The 17,531-nt window shown below is 39.1% G+C and overlaps 1 protein-coding gene across 9 annotated transcripts in view; it reads left to right on the top strand.

Moving 5' to 3' along the window:
• LRP6 (LDL receptor related protein 6) overlaps positions 1-17,531 on the top strand; it is a 120,648-nt gene that overhangs the window by 71,089 nt on the left and 32,028 nt on the right. For all 9 annotated transcript variants that reach the window (XM_064517189.1, XM_064517190.1, XM_064517187.1 and 6 more), the window contains 2 exons: positions 3,253-3,649; positions 4,167-4,338. In XM_064517189.1, coding sequence (XP_064373259.1) covers positions 3,253-3,649; positions 4,167-4,338 — 569 coding nt within the window. The remainder of the gene's footprint in view (positions 1-3,252; positions 3,650-4,166; positions 4,339-17,531) is intronic.

Here is a 17,531-nt window from a genome sequence, read left to right as displayed (position 1 = left end):
TTAGTTGTCTTCTCTTGCCTTTTTGCTCTTTTTTGAAGCATGATTGTGTGCTCATGATGTTCTCCATCATGCTCCCCATCAGAAGCAGGGCTTTCTTGAAGAGGCAGAGAGAAGACTGGAGATGGGTACAGGCTCATGGTAATGGAGGCAGCAGGAGAAGAGGGAAAGGGGAGGTCAGAGGACAGAGCCACTGGCCTCAGTGTGTATCTGATCTTGCTGTCAGTTTTTAGCTTTTGCTTCTTAAGTGGTCTTTGGAATAGAAATGAAGAAAAAAAATATGTCATTTTGTTTCTGTTATGTCCTTGCAACCTTAAAGATCTTGAACATTCTTCTGGCTGTGTTGTAACTGCTGCCTAATCATGTAAAAATTTACAGCTGGTGTTTGTCACAAGTTCAAATAGTTTGTTTTATTTCAGAGAAATCCTTTTTTCCTTGACTATGGTCAAGGCGGTTATGTGGTCATTCCATAGATGTGCCTGGATCTTGTATTTGCTGTTCTTGCTATTGTCAGGACAAGCCTGAAGGCATTTGAAGTGATTTTTCCATCAGCCTATCTTCAAATGAGATGTTTCTCTGCTACTCCATTTCTTTTTCCTGAACAAAATGACTGGTGATCTAACTAAGCAGCTGAGGTGTCAGTTTGCAAATGGGTGGGTAATAGCTTTAAAGCAAGCTTTAAACTTTTTATGGCTTGATTAGCTCTGTGTGTGTGTATGTGGGGGGTGTGTGTGTGTGTGTGTGTGTGTGTGTGTGTGTGTGTGTGTTGTGTGTGTTTTGTTTGAGCGGGGGGGGGGGGGGGGGGGTGGAATGCCAGCCAAGCCTCTCGATAAAAACCATGAAATTCTTAGCTCAAGGATCCTGTGTGCAACATGGGTTAGCTGAAAGCCAATAATTTCCTGATGCTGAATTAAGGCTTCGACACAGTGTGTTATTTGCCTAAACAAAAGTGTTGCAACCTGAAAGCAGGATGCTGAAGCTGTTGAAGCGGGTCCTCTTTGAGAACAATCGCAAGGTCAATTGGTCAATTTTAAGGGTGAGTTTCAGCAGAGGCCTGGTTGTACTCGAACAATCTTGCTGGGGAATTGGCGTTGGTGCTTCAAGATGGTTGTTGATTCCACCTGGAGCACACAAAGCATTTTTAAACTATGCCTTAAGCTCCTTATATCTGATGGACTGTAGATAGCCTCATCCTTGTTTAGAAATCTGAAGTTAGTGTATTCACACAACCTTAGTTTTATTAGATACTACAAAAAAGTATTACTAATTTTTTTTTAAAACAATGCTATTTTCACAATTTCATTTAAAAGGTAAGTTGGATAAATGACCATGAAGTTGGTGAGAAAGGAAGCACAAGAGCTTTCTTTCTTACTTGAACCTCTAAATAGTTGGGATTAGTTATGTTTTAATGTTTTATATGACCTTGCAGCTGAATGCTTGGATCTGGATGCTGAATTGCTTGAGATTCTTGGTAGCAATAAATACAGATGTAAATATAGACTCCTGTGACAAGATTGGTTGCTTCTGTAATTATAGAAATCTTATTAACATGCCTGTTTTCCATTTACTGTCACAAGTTTTAAATTATTTTAAAGGATGCACAGACATGTAATTATAGGTTCTCCCCTTCTTGATATTCGTTAATGCATAAGAGTTCTCCCCTAGAAAAACAATTGAGTAGCGTGTACACGTGTTTCTGAACAGAAGAGATGTTTTGGGAGAGAGGATGCTAAAGCTGATCTTAATGCATTCTGGACTACCAGTGAGAAACACCTGTAATAATGTTGTCTGTTTCAGTTTTGAAAAGTGCTGTTTCTTGCAGCTCTGTTTCTTGCAGCTCTGTGAAAGTGTATTAGACGTTTTTAATGTGTTAAACTTGTTGTAAATTAAGCAATGGCTGCCTTGGCATCAGTCCAAAGTTTGGCATGCAGCAAGTTTTCATTTAACACCAGCCACAATTAGTGACTTCTTTTAAAAGAAATTTGGCATCAGGCACCACAGATTTTTTTCATCACTGACCTAGCTCCTTTAATTGTTGCTCTTCTAGTCCTCTAGCCCATATTTATACCTTTGTAAGAACAAGACACAGAAGTGTGAATAGTATATGCCTTGCTGACGACTCTTTTTTATTGTGATGCCATTACATTTTTTTCTTGATCTCTCTCCCCCCACCCCTTTCTTTTTCTGTCCTTGCACCTACATCAACTCCTACCAAGCCCTTTTCCCCCTGCTGCTGGAGAAGAGCCTTTGCAACACACCTTCCCTGCCTTTAGGATACACACACTTTTACCTTAGTTCAGGCTTCCCTGAGGCCTGAGCCTCCTCTCTTCTCCCCAAGACTCCGAACCGATAAACCAATTTAATTAGAATAGCGTGTGGTGGTGGTTTATCCTACCTTACAGTGAAATACAGTAACATAGGATAGAAAAGGAAATGAAAATGAATTGTAGCAGACACCAAGTAAATCTGTCACTGATTAGATGCAGCAGCACATGCACCGCTGAACAGCTTGTGTTGTTCTGTGTGCAAACGCTGTCTGCTGTGCAAGCTAATGTTATTTGTTTATTATGACTGTTAGATTTAACCTAAAAGCCATCAGGGCTTCTGTACACTTCACTTCAAAATGACTTTATAAGCCACTCAGTTATTGATCTTCATGTCTTCAGATAAGCTTGTTCTCATCAAGTAGGAAGAAGCCGTCCTGCTTCACGTTGTCGTTGGAGTCAGTTCCCATCCCTGACTCCTCTAATAGAAGCTTCTCACAGGAGATTTACTTGTGGTGTTCTGCTAGCTGCATTTTTTCCCCTCTAAAAGGTGTTGAAACAAGCAGCTTGTTTGTCATGGTTGTCCCCTACACCAACAAGAGCAAACAGCCAGTAAATTATTTATTTAATTATTTTTTCATCTAGGAGACCGCAGCCCATCTGTTGACTCACATAAAATTAAAGCGTAGTCGCTGATCTATTTCACTACCTTTGGAGGGGAGGATAGAAAGCGTGTCCAACATAATTCATTTTTGACAAGAAAATCACTGTTGAATTTTCTCTGTAAACACATTTTACGTGTTCGGCAAAAAAAAAAAAATCATATTTGAAAAATTTGAGTAGAATTCTCTGCTGCTGCCCATCAGTTTGGGCAGCTCTTGTGAAGTCAAGGTAGCTGGATTAGCTTGCACCATGTGGTAAAGAATCTGGTTGAACATTTACGGGTTTATTGGAGTTTGAAGATCATTGTGTTTTTGTCTTGTACATATAGGTGCCACTGAATTGCTGCTTCTAGCCCGCCGGACAGATTTGAGACGGATTTCCTTAGACACCCCAGATTTTACAGACATTGTCTTGCCGCTGGAGGACATCCGTCATGCCATCGCCATTGACTTTGATCCTCTGGAAGGATACATCTATTGGACTGATGACGAAGTTAGGGCCATCCGCCGCTCGTTCATCGATGGGTCAGGTAGTCAGTTTGTTGTGACAGCGCAGATCGCTCATCCTGATGGCATTGCTGTGGACTGGGTTGCCCGAAATCTGTATTGGACCGACACTGGCACAGACCGTATTGAAGTTACAAGGCTTAATGGGACCATGAGAAAAATCTTGATATCAGAAGACCTGGAAGAACCTAGAGCTATTGTGCTGGATCCAGTGACTGGGTGAGGAGCTGCTCATGAGCATGTTCAAAATATTAGTTATATAAAAGAAGATGCTTCAGTGTTCCTATATGCAGATAATGGGAGGTGGTGATAAACTGCTTCTGAGGCTCCAAAATGAAAGCATTGTTTAAAGTTACTGCTTTAAGGCGAAAGGACTACCATTCCCTATTGCCTACCTAGCTGGTTGTCTTATATGCCTTTGGGTTTTCTTCTTTTCTTGTTTGAAAATATGTTTTGGGACTGAATGGAACTATTTGTTTATTCTAGCTAATAGTACAGGTTATGCAGTTTTGCTCAGCAGATTGAGTTTGGTGTAATGGATCAGTGTGTTTACATCTCAGTGCTATTTTGAATGTGTTGGGTGTCATTACCTGGGTAAAGGAAATTCATTTGGCTTAGAAATGCCCTGTTCTGTACTGCATGTGCTCTAGCTATGTGGTTTGGGAGGAGGGTAGTCAAGAAGAAACTAAGTGAATATTGAAACTTTGGGTTAATAATTCTTTTGTTTCTGTTGCAGGTACATGTACTGGACTGACTGGGGAGAAATCCCAAAGATTGAGAGGGCAGCATTAGATGGCTCAGACAGAATAGTGCTGGTGAATACCTCGCTTGGCTGGCCAAATGGACTGGCGTTGGATTATGCAGAAAGCAAAATATACTGGGGAGATGCAAAAACGGACAAAATCGAGGTTTGTAATTGCATCTGCGTTTCTAATTCCGCAGAGTTATAGAACCTAGTTGCTCTACTTTTCTAGGCATTTTAATTCTGATAGGCCTCAAAAGGGGCAACATGCTAGTGGTTGCTTTGTGCTTTCACAAACAATTCAGTTTTCTCTGTGTCATTAGGCAAGTCATTTGCTGTTTTTCTTCCATTTTTCTACTTCTAAAATGGCAATAATATGCATGTAGTAGATCCCTCTTCTTAAAAATGTTTGAGGATTTGTTAGATAAGTTATTATTTAGATCATCAGGAGAAAAGCCTTTTATTAGGAGTAACATCTTATCCTCAATTTATCTTTTATTCTTTGCGCTGTTCAGCTTAGATGCAATTAGAACATATTTTAAAGAAAGAAATCTCATTTGACATATAAATACTTTTACTCCTAAGAATCTTCTGTACTTACTCTCCCTTGTTTTATTGGGGTTCCAGCAGGGGAGTAGACTTTCCTTTCTTTCTAGTATGTTCTGCTGAGACATCCAGTTAAAAACAAAATGGGAGAGGACAAGCAGCATTTCTGAAAATCTTGAGTTTATTTTGTTATATATAATGTTTATGGAATAAATTTGACCATTTATTTTCTCTCTGTCAGTCTGTGAGAATATAGTGTTGTTTAGTATTCGTTTAGCTTATTAGAGGCAGAAGTTTATTTATCTGGAAGCAAGAAGCCTGCCTACCACCTGGTACAAACTAGCACTAGCTATGTTTGCTATATCCTGGTAGACTTATCTTCCTTTTGTTGAGCTGTAGCCTTCCTTAGTGAATCCTTAACATTGCACGTATTTTTCAGCACTTATCAGGTCAGGCACAAAATCTTCTCTAGCCTTATGAAATTTAGTTTTATTTATTTATAACTTCAGATAAGACAATGTGAAATCATAGTGCCGTGCTGGAAGGTCACATAACTGTTTGTTCTCCCTCAGAGTCAAAGTAACTCCAGTCTTGCAAGGTGATTTGCTTTGAAGTACTCCTTGGGAGAGCCTCAGGGAGCACGGTTTTCTTCATCCTGAAAACAAGATTTATAGTCTATAATTCACCTAACTTTTTACCAGCTCTGAGAGAAGAGGGGAAAAAGAGACTTAGCTGTACCTAGAGATTTATTTATAGCAGATTGAGCACTTCAGCCCTGATACTGCCTAGAACTTGAATCTATTTTGCAAAAGGAAAATTAGGCATCCTCCAATCTCATGCTTGCCAAAACATTGAGTTTTTTCTTTTTTCATGCTCTTCAGTCTTACTTGGACCATGTGGTTCCATATTCATTAATAATGATTCTGTTCAGAGCTAGATCAGTTCGTGATAGAAATTTTCGTCTAGATCAGGCATGAGCTCACTGATGCAATTCTGTCAAACTGGTTAGAACATATGGTAAAATGTTTATGCCAACATTATAAAGTGTGTGGAAGAACAGAAGATATCTGATGTCACATAAAGTCTGCGGGGACAATTTCAATTTCATTGTTTTTAAAGTAATGTAAGCCAGCAGAATGACTTTGTCCCAGGTTGTCATGTAACATCTATGCAGGGCATCAAGAGATGATTTATCTTCTTAAGATTTCTGATTTTTTTTTTTCCTATAAGGCTCCAAGTTTTAGAGCTATGATCTTATTGCTTGTTTTTAATAAAAAGTTAATGTTTTTTAACTGTGTTATGAATGTGGGAAGAATATTGAAAAACTGGGCTAAAAACTTCAAAGCAACAGAGAAGACATTTTCCCACAATTTTTCTTTGTTTTTGGATTTTAATTTTTTGGGGAGAATTGGGGTTTTTGATTGCAGAAGGTGTCAATTTAGGGGGGGTGCAATAAAGATCTATAAAATGAAGTAGTATATACAAGGTTACTACAGCTGGGGGGACCTCTTTTGATGCAAAAAATGGGCATTAGTGAATGCTACTGGCAGGTGGTAGGTGCAAAACAAACAAAAGCGGATGGTTCTTCAAACAGTGTATGGTAAGTTGGGGAAATGGTTGTGGATGTTAAAAGCTTACACATGTTCTTGGGAAGACTGGACAATTTGTGGAAGAGAATTCTATTGAAGTTTACTAATGAATAGAAGTGCCTTCTGAACCACGAGTCACTGAACTGCAAATTTCTGGAGAATCAAAGAATTTTCTTGATAAGTATCAGCACATGTTTGCTTTATCCTTATGCTGTTCCCTAATTATAAGTTTTGATTAGTCTCTGAGACAGGATACCAGCATGGATGGACCTCTGGGCTGAACCTGTACAAGCCCCTCTGTGTCCATTGTGTTGAGACCATTCTAATTGTTGATGCTTTGGGGAGTCTCAAATCTGTTAGCTTGTTGCATTGACTTTAGAGAAGATGTTCTTCCTTACATGTAACATTACTGCTTACTTACCACACTTCAAGCGTGCAGAAATGGGCTGAAAACTGATGATGACATTGATGGATCAGAATGCAAGTTCAGCGTACATTACAGCTGCTGTGGTTAGTAAAGCATGGGAAGGCTCTATAGGATGGAGCTGGGGAGTTCCTTCAAGAGAATGGTTCAACCCGAGGTAGGGTACTTGGAGTGAGTGTGCTGAGAGAAGAGAAAGGAAGATTCTTGGATGACCACACCACCTTGCTGGCTGCACAATCACATACTTGTTTTTTATCCTAACGTGCAAAGTAATGCAAAGGTAAGAGTGAGTTTCTTTACTGATGAATATTAGTGATTTTTCCCCAGGATATTGTGTGGCCGCTCTGTAATCTACTATATGCAATTTATTTGGTAGGCGAGAGAAATCTCAGACTGTAATAGCACTAGCTAAACCTATGATAGCTAAAATATTATTGACATTTTGAGTCTTCCTTTTTCTTCCCGCTGCCTTTCTCTCCTATGGCAACCATGAATCCTGAGGAGATTTGTAACACTTTTCTTGCCCTTCCCATCCATTTTTCCTATCCTAGTTTAGTAGAAGATGCTTTGACTTCCACTAAGTGTTTTAAACTTACATTTGAGGGGAGAGTAGTGGAGGGCATGCAACATGTCAAAGGAGACTATTTGTGACAGGATCAAATGCTGAAACTTGGAACTAGGTGTGAAGGCGTCTGAGCATACGCCTGATCCCTGCCTTGCTTGTATGTCTGTGTATATATTTGAGGGGTGGGGAGAAGAGCAGGAGGAACATGTCTGTGTACTTGCATGGTATTCTGTGTAAGTAGTTTTCCAACTTGATTTTAATAAAGGGTGCCCCCTCACCCCGCCAGTATGCAGAATTGCTCAAAATCATTAATTAATTGCCGCCCTAGTGAAATGAATGTTGCTTGCAAGCTATGTTTCTGGTTTGTTTGTGCGACACATGAGCTTTTATTATTTATTTTTCACACACTGATTCATGCTCTGCTGTTCTGGAGCCCCCAGACGATAATAAAGCATCAGCAGGGGTTAATGGAGACTGGTAGGGGGTACAGCGGGGAGCTTTTGTTCCCATTTTATCTGGCAGCCTGCAGCAGGCAGAAGCAGGCTGTGGCTCAACAGCTTCCTCATTTATCTCGGTCAGGTTTCACTGCTGATAAACTTCTATTGAAATGGATGGCTGCTATTGTGCTTACCAGTAGGGAAGATTTCTCATTGACTTGCTACAGGTTTAAAGCATTTTCCTGCCGTGCTATGAGGTTAAAAATGTATGATCTGCTCTGTTGAATTGGTCTTGTGTTTTCCTGCTCAAGTGAATATTTGTCTTCTGAGCACGTACGCTACCTGTTTTAAGGCGTAGGCTGGATTTAAAATGGCCAGCAACCCCCATACTGATAAAGCAGTTGTGGTTCTGTGTGTGTGCGTGTGGCTCCATGTGTCTGTGTTGAGAGGAAATAATAACGATATGGCTGATTTCTCACAATTTTTCAGTCTTTGCTTCATTTTTCTTTATTCGTCGTCTTTCCTATTCTCCATTCTCAGAGCCAGAGATGACACCCACTTACACCTACTAGTGGTGAGTTTAAAGAAAGGACTCACTGCCTCCTATACAGATTCCAACCATTATCTAGTGATTTTTGAGTGCAGCTCTAACTTGAAGTGTTTCTGCATTCCCAAATCTATTAGCCGTGCCTAGCATTACTGTCTCTAATCCTCGTGATTAGTATGGAAAGTCTTATATCCTGCTGTTTTTCAGCATAAGTACACACAAGCCTTCAGAACCCAGCCTTGTCAGAAAACAGAAAGCGGATGCTGCTAAGACTTTTTTTAGCAAAAAAATCTTGAACAGAGAAGACCTTTTTGTCTCTGACCCAGGACTGAAAAGCCTGGCATCCAGAGAATGCTCTAATTCATATTCTAATCCTGAAATTGCAGGGCTACATTTTCCTCTGATGACAACTCCCTCAATTTTACCACCAGCCTAATAAGGAAATTTTGTTTTCTAAGCATTCGCCATCTATTTTCTGACTGAGAAATTTTATCTCATAGCATTAGTCTTTGTATTGTGAAATGCTGATGTCTTGTAAGCCTGCTTACTGATCCCACCCCATCCACCCTACTTTGAATCAGTGATTTGAGAACTGAGGAGCAGAAACCATTGAATCCCTGCTGTCGAGCACATCTGCTTTTGTGTATTTGTATTAAATTTCTTCAGATATTAGAAATGAAGTATGTGAAGCAAATACTTCAAATACAAGTTGCTTGCCTCTTAATTCTGCCCGCAGTTCATTGTCCACCCGGTTTGGATAGTTGTGGCACTTGTCAACTTCATTCAGTGAAGGACATCAAGGATGTGCTGCAGGGGGTGGGGGTGGATCCCCCTCCTCCATCCCAGTTTCAGCAGTTTAAAATTTACTCTGTTAGGGAATTTCCAGCCATTTCTTAATGCATGCTAGGGCTACATTGGGAAAATCACTGATCTTTTGAAATAAGTACTAAAGTAGGGACTTATTTTTTAAGAATAATTAGTTTAGACTTTGTGTAATTTTCACTTGGAAACTTTCTTTTGAGCTTTTGAATGAACTTCGAAAAGAATTAAATTTCATGACAGATGAGGACAGAAAACCTATACTATATTACAAAGCAAACAAATGACAGCCACAGATCACATATTTGCAAGGTCTCCTGACTGTCAGAGACAAATCCCAAAATTTATGAGTGGTCTCTTATTGCTGACTGTAATCTAGACAAAGTTCACTTGTGAGGGAGCATGGATGGCAAATACTGAGCCAGGACTTTCTGACATTGTAAGCTTGTCATTTAAAAAAAAAAAAAAAAAAAAAAAAAAAAAAAAGTTATGTCACTTAGGCATGTTCAAAGTGTTTTAATAGAAAAGGAGAAAAGACAAAGTGTATTTAAAACATCCATGTTACTTTTAGATTCATGAACATAAAAAGTCAATTTGTTGTTGTCTTTGATAAATCAAATTATCTAAATAAAACTGAATTGTGGAAGTTTGATTCTTGGGACACTCATTACAACCCACTTCTGTTAATTAGTTCTCAAAGTCTTCAGGGACCTAATCTCAACAGGATGCTGTTCTTAATGGAACAGATGAGAGATTTCCAACACCTCACAGCAAAAAATGAGGAGACGGAGGAGAGGGTTTGTGTAGATACCAGCCAGAATTCTTCTCCAAGGCTACTTGATGCTGTGAGCTTGGTACCAAGCTTGATATTTTTCTGAGCAGTGAAATAACTGTCCTAAAAGTAATGCGATATTATATAAGACTTAGACATTCAGTATAAAAATTTTTCTTGTGTTGTAGATCTGCACTTCTCCCTGAAGTCTGCAGCTGATTTTCATCAAATGAGATGAAGATATTGTCTCTCATTAATTTGCCCTATGTTTTCTTTATAGAAAATGTCAGAAATCAGCATTCCTGCAATGTGACTAAAGTAAGCGTCTAAGATAGGTTAGATTAATCCTACTCTGAAAAGCACCTATTTCTTTTTTTTAACTCTGAGAGAGAGCCAAGAGCCTAGAGTGGCCAGTGGTGTCTTTCATGATGATGTAGCTTTGCAAAGGTCTAATGTCAGTGAGGAAAAAGTCTGTAGGGAAAGTTAATCTGCTTCATTATCCTGATCATTCCAAGGGTGAAAAACAAGCTTTTGGGCATGCAAAGACACTTGGAACTGAAATGATTTAGCTAAGGGCAGAGTTGAACCAATGTAAGAGCTTAATGCCACCAAAAGTGAAAAGTGACCCAGCGTCCTCCCCCCTGCCTTCCCATGGGCTTGGTCACTCGCTGGACTCTGCCGCGAACCAGTTTACTTGCTTGAACAGTGGGAAATTTTCCACATTTTTTCTCTAGAAAAAATCAGTTCTAGTTGCTCATGGAGGAGTCTGAAAAGCACAAAGTCTTGCAGAGGACAAACAGAGGAAGGTACTGGGAAGAAGTACCCTGGGAGGGAAGAGGAGAGAACAGTGTTTTGTCCATGTTCAAAAGCATTAGGGGTTGTGTTACCTAATTTCCTCTTGTAAAACTGTTCCGCAAACCACTGGAGGGGTTCCCGTTGGTTTTAAGCTAGCCTCCTTCACTTCCCTTTTACAGCCAACTAGAAGCAGGCATACAGCTGCTTGCAGGAGTTAGCTGACAAATGGCAACTTGCAAAAATCACAGTAATTTCCTTGCTTCCGAACCTTGGTCTGTACCCATACTGTCCTATTCCCCTGTAGCCTATGCCCACGTAACACAACACCCTTGCACTGTTGCCGCTCCACCGTGTGTTAGAAATGTTAACATATCAAAATTAATTTCCATTGCCAAGCATCTGTATTCACCTGCATTTTATTTGTTCTTTTTAACTTACATAATGGACCAAGTTTTATTATTAAATTGTCTTCTCACCCGATCTCCCCTTTTCTGTGAAAAATCTCTCTTCTTGTCCTGTTCATTGTTGCAGCTGTAGTTTTTGTCTTAGGCTCTCTGCTTTACACTCGAAGAGTTGACTGGAGCTCTTTGGTTTCTGAGTCAAATGTAAGGGGTTCCAGGTATCCTTTCTGTTGATTTCTCAGCATTTCACCACAGTGGAGGGATTTCTGCCCATTTCCTATCTAGAATATTCCTAAACATTTTGGAATTGATGAAAAATGGTGTTGACAAGTTAATGAAACTGACAGAATAATTTCCTCAAGTTGAATTTAATGTTTTGATTGCTCCCTCACAGAGGGCATAGCTGTGCAGGCCTTTTTTCGTTTAGAGGGAAAGGCTAATTAAACTGGAAACTTAAATAAGCGTGTCCCTTTTTCCTCCTTTAGAGCTGTTGTTTTATAGCAGGTACTTATTTTAATTGTGTGACATTGCTGCAGTCATAGCAGTAAAACCATTCTGATTTGTTTAGTTTATGTTGCTTAAGGAAGCAAGTCAGTTGAAAATACTGAGTTCTCAAACCCAGTCTGAAAAAATGCTAATGTAATATTCAGAAGGCATTCTAGCTATCTATAAAGCTATTTTTAAGTGAGATGCTGCCCTAGTTTTCTTTTTTTTCCCCCTTAACTAAATAGATTTAATGAGTTAGTGTTGTTTTTCACTTCTCTGATATAGTGAGATTCATGTACCTTTAGGTGGAAGATGAGTAGTCACATCCTTGATTAGCAGTGTCATGAACTGGGTCACTGTGTGTTTAATAAACAAAACAGTGCACATAAGTATTTATCATCAAATACTCACATCTGAAGTACCTGAGCCTACACACTGAATGTCCCTACACTACTTCAGGTAATGCAGGTATTGTTCAAAAACTTTTTCCATGGTGTTTTGAAATATCTGGACTATATGTATTACATTCAATACTTCAGCTGTTTTACACTAATACTTCCTTGCAAATGTCTCATGCAGAGTAGTGGGGTTAATGATCAAACTCACTAGAATTTGACTTTTTCACCTCATTGTTTTTTAGTTATAGCTATTCCTAGAGTGTGTTATGTGACTGGGGTTGAAATTACGAAGGTGGTAATGCATTCTTACGTATTTCTGCTCTCTTTCAAACTATTGCAAGAAACCCAGCTTGTCATCAGAATGTCTTCAGAGTTTAAGGACTACTCAGGAAGTGATTACCTCTTTTCCTGTGACATTTACTTTATTTAAGCCTGTGGGAAATGGTTGGTTGTCTGGGTTTTTTTTTTTTTTTTTTTTTTCCATGCTGTAAGATAAATCATAACTATATCTGAGAATGTATTTAAATGTGTACAAATGAAACAACAAGCCAGTGTTTTTTTAGATTTATGGGGGTTTTCTTCCATAGGGTAGGGCCACATGACATGTAAAGCCTTGCAACGGGGTACCACTGTTCTCTTATTCCTTATGCTTCCAGAAGGAAGATAAATTCTGCAGTCTTATCTTCCCTTTGATCTGGGGAGAGATGGTTTCCAACTGTGTTCCCTGCTAGGAAGCTTGTGGAGCTGGCACAGTGATGGTGGGAGTGCTTGAACAGCACACCCGAGGTTCTGTACATTGTGTGGTGTCCTTGGCCTCTCTGAAGACCAGTAACCTGTAAAAGGTGCTGAAGGAGCCAATAGAAGGCTAAGATCTCTGTTGTTTGATTGCCAAAACTTGGCTGTCAGTTTTTAAAATCATGGCCTATGTTCAAGTTATTCCTGATATTTTGTTGCAAGATGGTTGTATCTGAAATTAGAGGAGTTTGTGGATTTGGGGTGGAGGGAGGCTCTTGTTTTTTTTGTTTGTTTTGTTTTTGTTTTTTTTACTGGGTGTGGGGATAAAATAAGATTTTGGCATCATCTGGTATTGTAGCTGGTGACTTTCTGTCCATCACAGACGTCTATTCAATTCTTGTAAGTCATTTTTAATTTTTTTGAAGATAGTTACCTGTTTTTATAAATTTTCATTGATTACTGTCTTCCTCTGTTCCAATCATTCTGAGAGACAGCTTAGCATGCATGACATTTAAATGCTTCCTGATTATTTATAACCACATCCAAAACTAAGCCCTGCTCATAAGTTAAGATGAAAGGTAGCAGTCTGCACGCTGACACCTTGCTTATGGCACTAGGTTAATTATGAGTAAATCACATCAGCTTTGTCTAACACGGTCTCCTAAATTTGCAATGGAAAGTATGTTCCTTCTGGGGCCTGTGCGCTGTCTTCCCCTTCTGGAGTCTGTAATATTGAGGTTGTCTAGCACCTTGTAGAACTGGGCTCTTATGTTTGATGTTGATTTTTAGTATGGTCTGATATGGACAGACTTATTAGCATCATCTCAGTGCTGTGAATATGCATCTGCCTGGTCTCTGCTGCTACTGGCCTTAGTTTTCTAGACCTGAATAAACTGGTGCTCTTGTTTGGGGCCCTGCCTAGCTTCACCAGGGCTACTGTACTAGCTCTTATCAGAGCTGGGTGTTATTCTCACAGATGAGCCAGGTATAATGATTGAGCGCTAGACTTAAACCAGTCAAATGACAAGTGTAAATTACTGTACATTCAAATCCCAGATTATCAGAAAGGTAAATTTGCTGCATTAATCTACTTATCACAGTTATTACTGGCATTCAAGAGTAAATTGAATCTAGGGTATCTGGCAGCAAGACCCACAGAATATATATATATCACTTTGTATCTAGTCTTTACTTTTAACATAGAAATAATGCTTCTAAGTTATTAATTTTTTTTCATTGTTCATGCTGACCACTAAATACAACATCTAAAATAGGACCACATTTTCAGCATTAATTCATTTGTTTTGAATAAGCTATATTTTTATGAGGCCATAGGCTTGCATTCATTATTGTTCTAGGATAAGGAAAGCCTTTATCCGACAGGCAGGGCTTTTGGTATTTCTTCCAAGAGCATTTAATTTTTGTCTTTTGCTTTATTTTTCATGCAACTGCTCGCCCTTTCAGTAAAGGTAGTGTTTGTGGTTAAGCCACATCTGTTTCCTGTTGTAGTCTATATTCTCACTGTGGTTTGCAGTATTTCGAGTGGCCTCAGAATGTGAAAGCCACACCACATTGCGGTCAGAGCAGCGTAAACCACTGGAGGCATGGGCTCGTAGCAGGAGGTGGGTTTCTCAGATGGAGATTCAGCGGGGCTGGTCTTTGCTGCGATTTGGGGCTGCAGTAGGGGAGTGACTACATAAAGCAGTATCAGCTGGAACTCGATTGTTATCTGAATTTTGGTATGTGAAAAGGTTATGCCAAAATCCTTAGGAATGGGTTGATTAGTGATTGTTTCTTTTTCTTTGTGTGTGTTACATGAATCATTCCTATATCTCTTGCCACTTTCCTCCTGCCTTAAGAGTCTGCTTGGTTTGGTAGCCTGTTGATAAGATTCTTTTAAAATCTCCTAAAATGCAGCCAAAGCGAGTGCAGGCAATGGGGTGCCATGGAACTATTCATATGACATGAGCTGGTGATGCCCAGCTCCTAGAAGTCAGATGTTTTTGTTAGGTAATATCACATAGATGGGCTCAGATAAGATTGTAATGGGAGTGTGGTGGCAGATGTAAGTACTTTCAGATAGGCATCTGGTTTGTCTGTCTGGCATAAGGTTCTTTCAAAATAACCTGTATGTGGCAAAACAAAAATTCATAAAAAGCAAATAGTTAATGCTTATGTCCTTCCTTTTCTTCCCCTGACTTTCTTGCAGAATAAGCAGAAGCTTATCTGTAGGGCTCCCCATTTAAAGTTTAGCAAAAAAAGTTCACCTCACATGGTATCGCTTCCAACTAATTCTTTTTACCAGTAGCTAAGCACCTCCCTGAATACAGAAGTTTATTCCTTTTTCAAGTATGAGGCAAAAGTGTAGAATCTTAAGATACTGCTTTATGATGAGAAGTGATGTTTTAATGGTTTTAACCGCACATTTTTAGTCAATTCACTTTGCAAGATCCATCCATTTCCATATCTGTCTGGTCTGCTTTGCAAGCACTAATTGCCATATATTAATTAGTTGCAAACAAATGGCTCATGTCTATAGTTTAAGAGGGAGGGGGAAACAAAGTCCTCCTAGAAACTTAGTATGACTGTATTATGGCAAGAAAGGGGTGGTGAGCAAAGGGATGGTCAGCTTTGCTCAGCGCTGATAGTGGGGTTAAGGACTGTAAGTCACAGTTTACCTTACAGGTGTTAAAGCTATGTGCCTGCTTCTAACATTAACCGTTAGTCCATTGTTTAGCAACCTCATTTATCAAAACAGAACGAAGGAGGCGTGCTGCTAGGAACTCAGAGAGCCAGCAGATGCTGAAATGTTCTGAAGTAGAATAAATGCAATAGCAGAGCTTGTTTTCTAAAGGAAGTCCAGAAATTAGGCAATTATGCTGGGCTCTGAGCCCAGCTAAACAATCTGTGATAGGAAAAGCTATGTTTGGAGTTAGTTATCAGGATAAAGGACATAAGCTACAGTGTTAGGATGGTAAATGTGCCCCAATACAAAATGGAGCTGCAAGTACTGCGCTCGATTTTTCGGAAAGATCTTACACAGCAAAAAAACATTTCATCAAGTAATGCTTATCTTATGCATGTGCACTACTGCATGTGTATAAGTGTACTACATATATTACTAGAGAGAAGCTTTTTCAGTAGGCCAATTCCACAGAGTAATTATGATTTTTTTAAAGTAAATATGGAGCTTATTCTGACAAACCAGCAAGTATGCAGAGCCCCTTTCATTCTTCTATAGGAATTGTGCTCATAAAGATTCAGTTCCTATCCTATTGTACTGAGAGAAAATGGAGTAATACCAGGAGGTTTATGACAGGGATTTCAGTTAAGTAGAAATGAAAATATTGTTGAGGTTATAGTGTTTTCTTCCTGTTTTTTTAGTGAAGTTAGAAATAATCAATCTTACTAACTTGCACATTATACCATGTGCTGAGAAAGGAAGGGATTTCAGTTCTGTTTCTCTCTTTTCCTTCCTCTTGTGCTTTGGTAGGCAAGAGGTAGGAGTTGCTCCAAGCTAGCCTTCTCATTTCTCACGTGCTGTGAAATTCTTCTGACCACAAAACATCATCTGTCTAGCTGGAGTTATTGCACCCGTTGATCCTGAAGGTTGTCATTGCACAAGTCTTTGGGTTTGAGCCATGTGCAGACTTATCCATGACTATCTAATTCCACCAAGGCAGGAGTGAGAGAGACTTGAAAACAGTGATTTTAAAAGTCATCTTTTTACCACTGCTAGTGTTCCTTAACTAAGAAAGCTGTAGCAGAAGTCCTTGGATAATGGGAAGGGTGTTTTAATATTTCAAGGATTAGTATGCTACCTTGCATATTTACTGTGAATTTTGTGAATCAAGTTGTCTTGGGAAATATTTAGACTGAGGGGTTTTTTTGGAAGGATAATACGTGTGCAAGGAAAAAACATTTCCTAAAAAGTTAAAACAAGCAGAAATATTTTGAAGGAACTTTTCTATATATCCTGCTTAGTAATCCTCTAAAATTGCAGTGCTAAATCATTTTTTAAGCTTCTCTTAAAACAGAAGGCTCCTTTCACTCCTGTCAGTATGGTAATTTTTATAAAAAATACTTGGCATTCAGAAGATACCTCATCACTTGAACATGTATGCGTATGTTTAATTAGTCCTTTCAGTGCCCCTTTGAGGAAGTTAGGTATTACTTCTTTCTAGCAGTAAAGTGACAGAGTGAATTCAAGTGTCTTGATCAAAGGCACACAATTATTTACAGACCATTAGTGTTTCTTCTAGTACAAAAAAAAAAAAAAAAAGATTTTAATTGTGAAGAATGTAAAACTGGTTCTTTATTCAGACTTGGGACTATAAACATATTCAGTAGTTCTTATTTGACTGTCTGGCTCCCAGAATTTATGAGTAGCCTCTTATTGCTATCTCTGATCTCGGCAAAGCTCACTTGGGGAAGACCAGTGACGGCAGGATGCTCAGCCAGGACTTCCTAATATTGTAAACTTGTCCTCATTTATATAAAAGTGTCTCACATTTAAAACTGAACCAAGAGAGGTAAGTGAGAAATGGCAGAGAGAGAAAGAGAGAGAGAGAAAGAGAGAGAGAGAGAGAGAGAGAGAGAGAGAACATCTAACGTGCACATGCAATATTAGTTCAGAAAACATATATGGTAAGGATTGCCGAATCATAACTTCACATTATGATTTGCTTGTGAGAACAGCCTTATGTACAAGAGATCCTCTGTGGTTTTCAGAATGATGAGTACCTTTGCCAAAACACAGACTTGTTTTATTAGATGTTGTGTAGCACTGATAGCATTTTAATGGCTAGGAGATAGCTTTTGAGTTTAATATGTAAATGTGGAGCA

The sequence above is a fragment of the Dromaius novaehollandiae genome, chromosome 1 (assembly GCF_036370855.1).
Source record: "Dromaius novaehollandiae isolate bDroNov1 chromosome 1, bDroNov1.hap1, whole genome shotgun sequence".
NCBI lineage: Eukaryota > Metazoa > Chordata > Aves > Casuariiformes > Dromaiidae > Dromaius > Dromaius novaehollandiae.
This window is presented reverse-complemented; position numbering and strand designations above follow the sequence as displayed.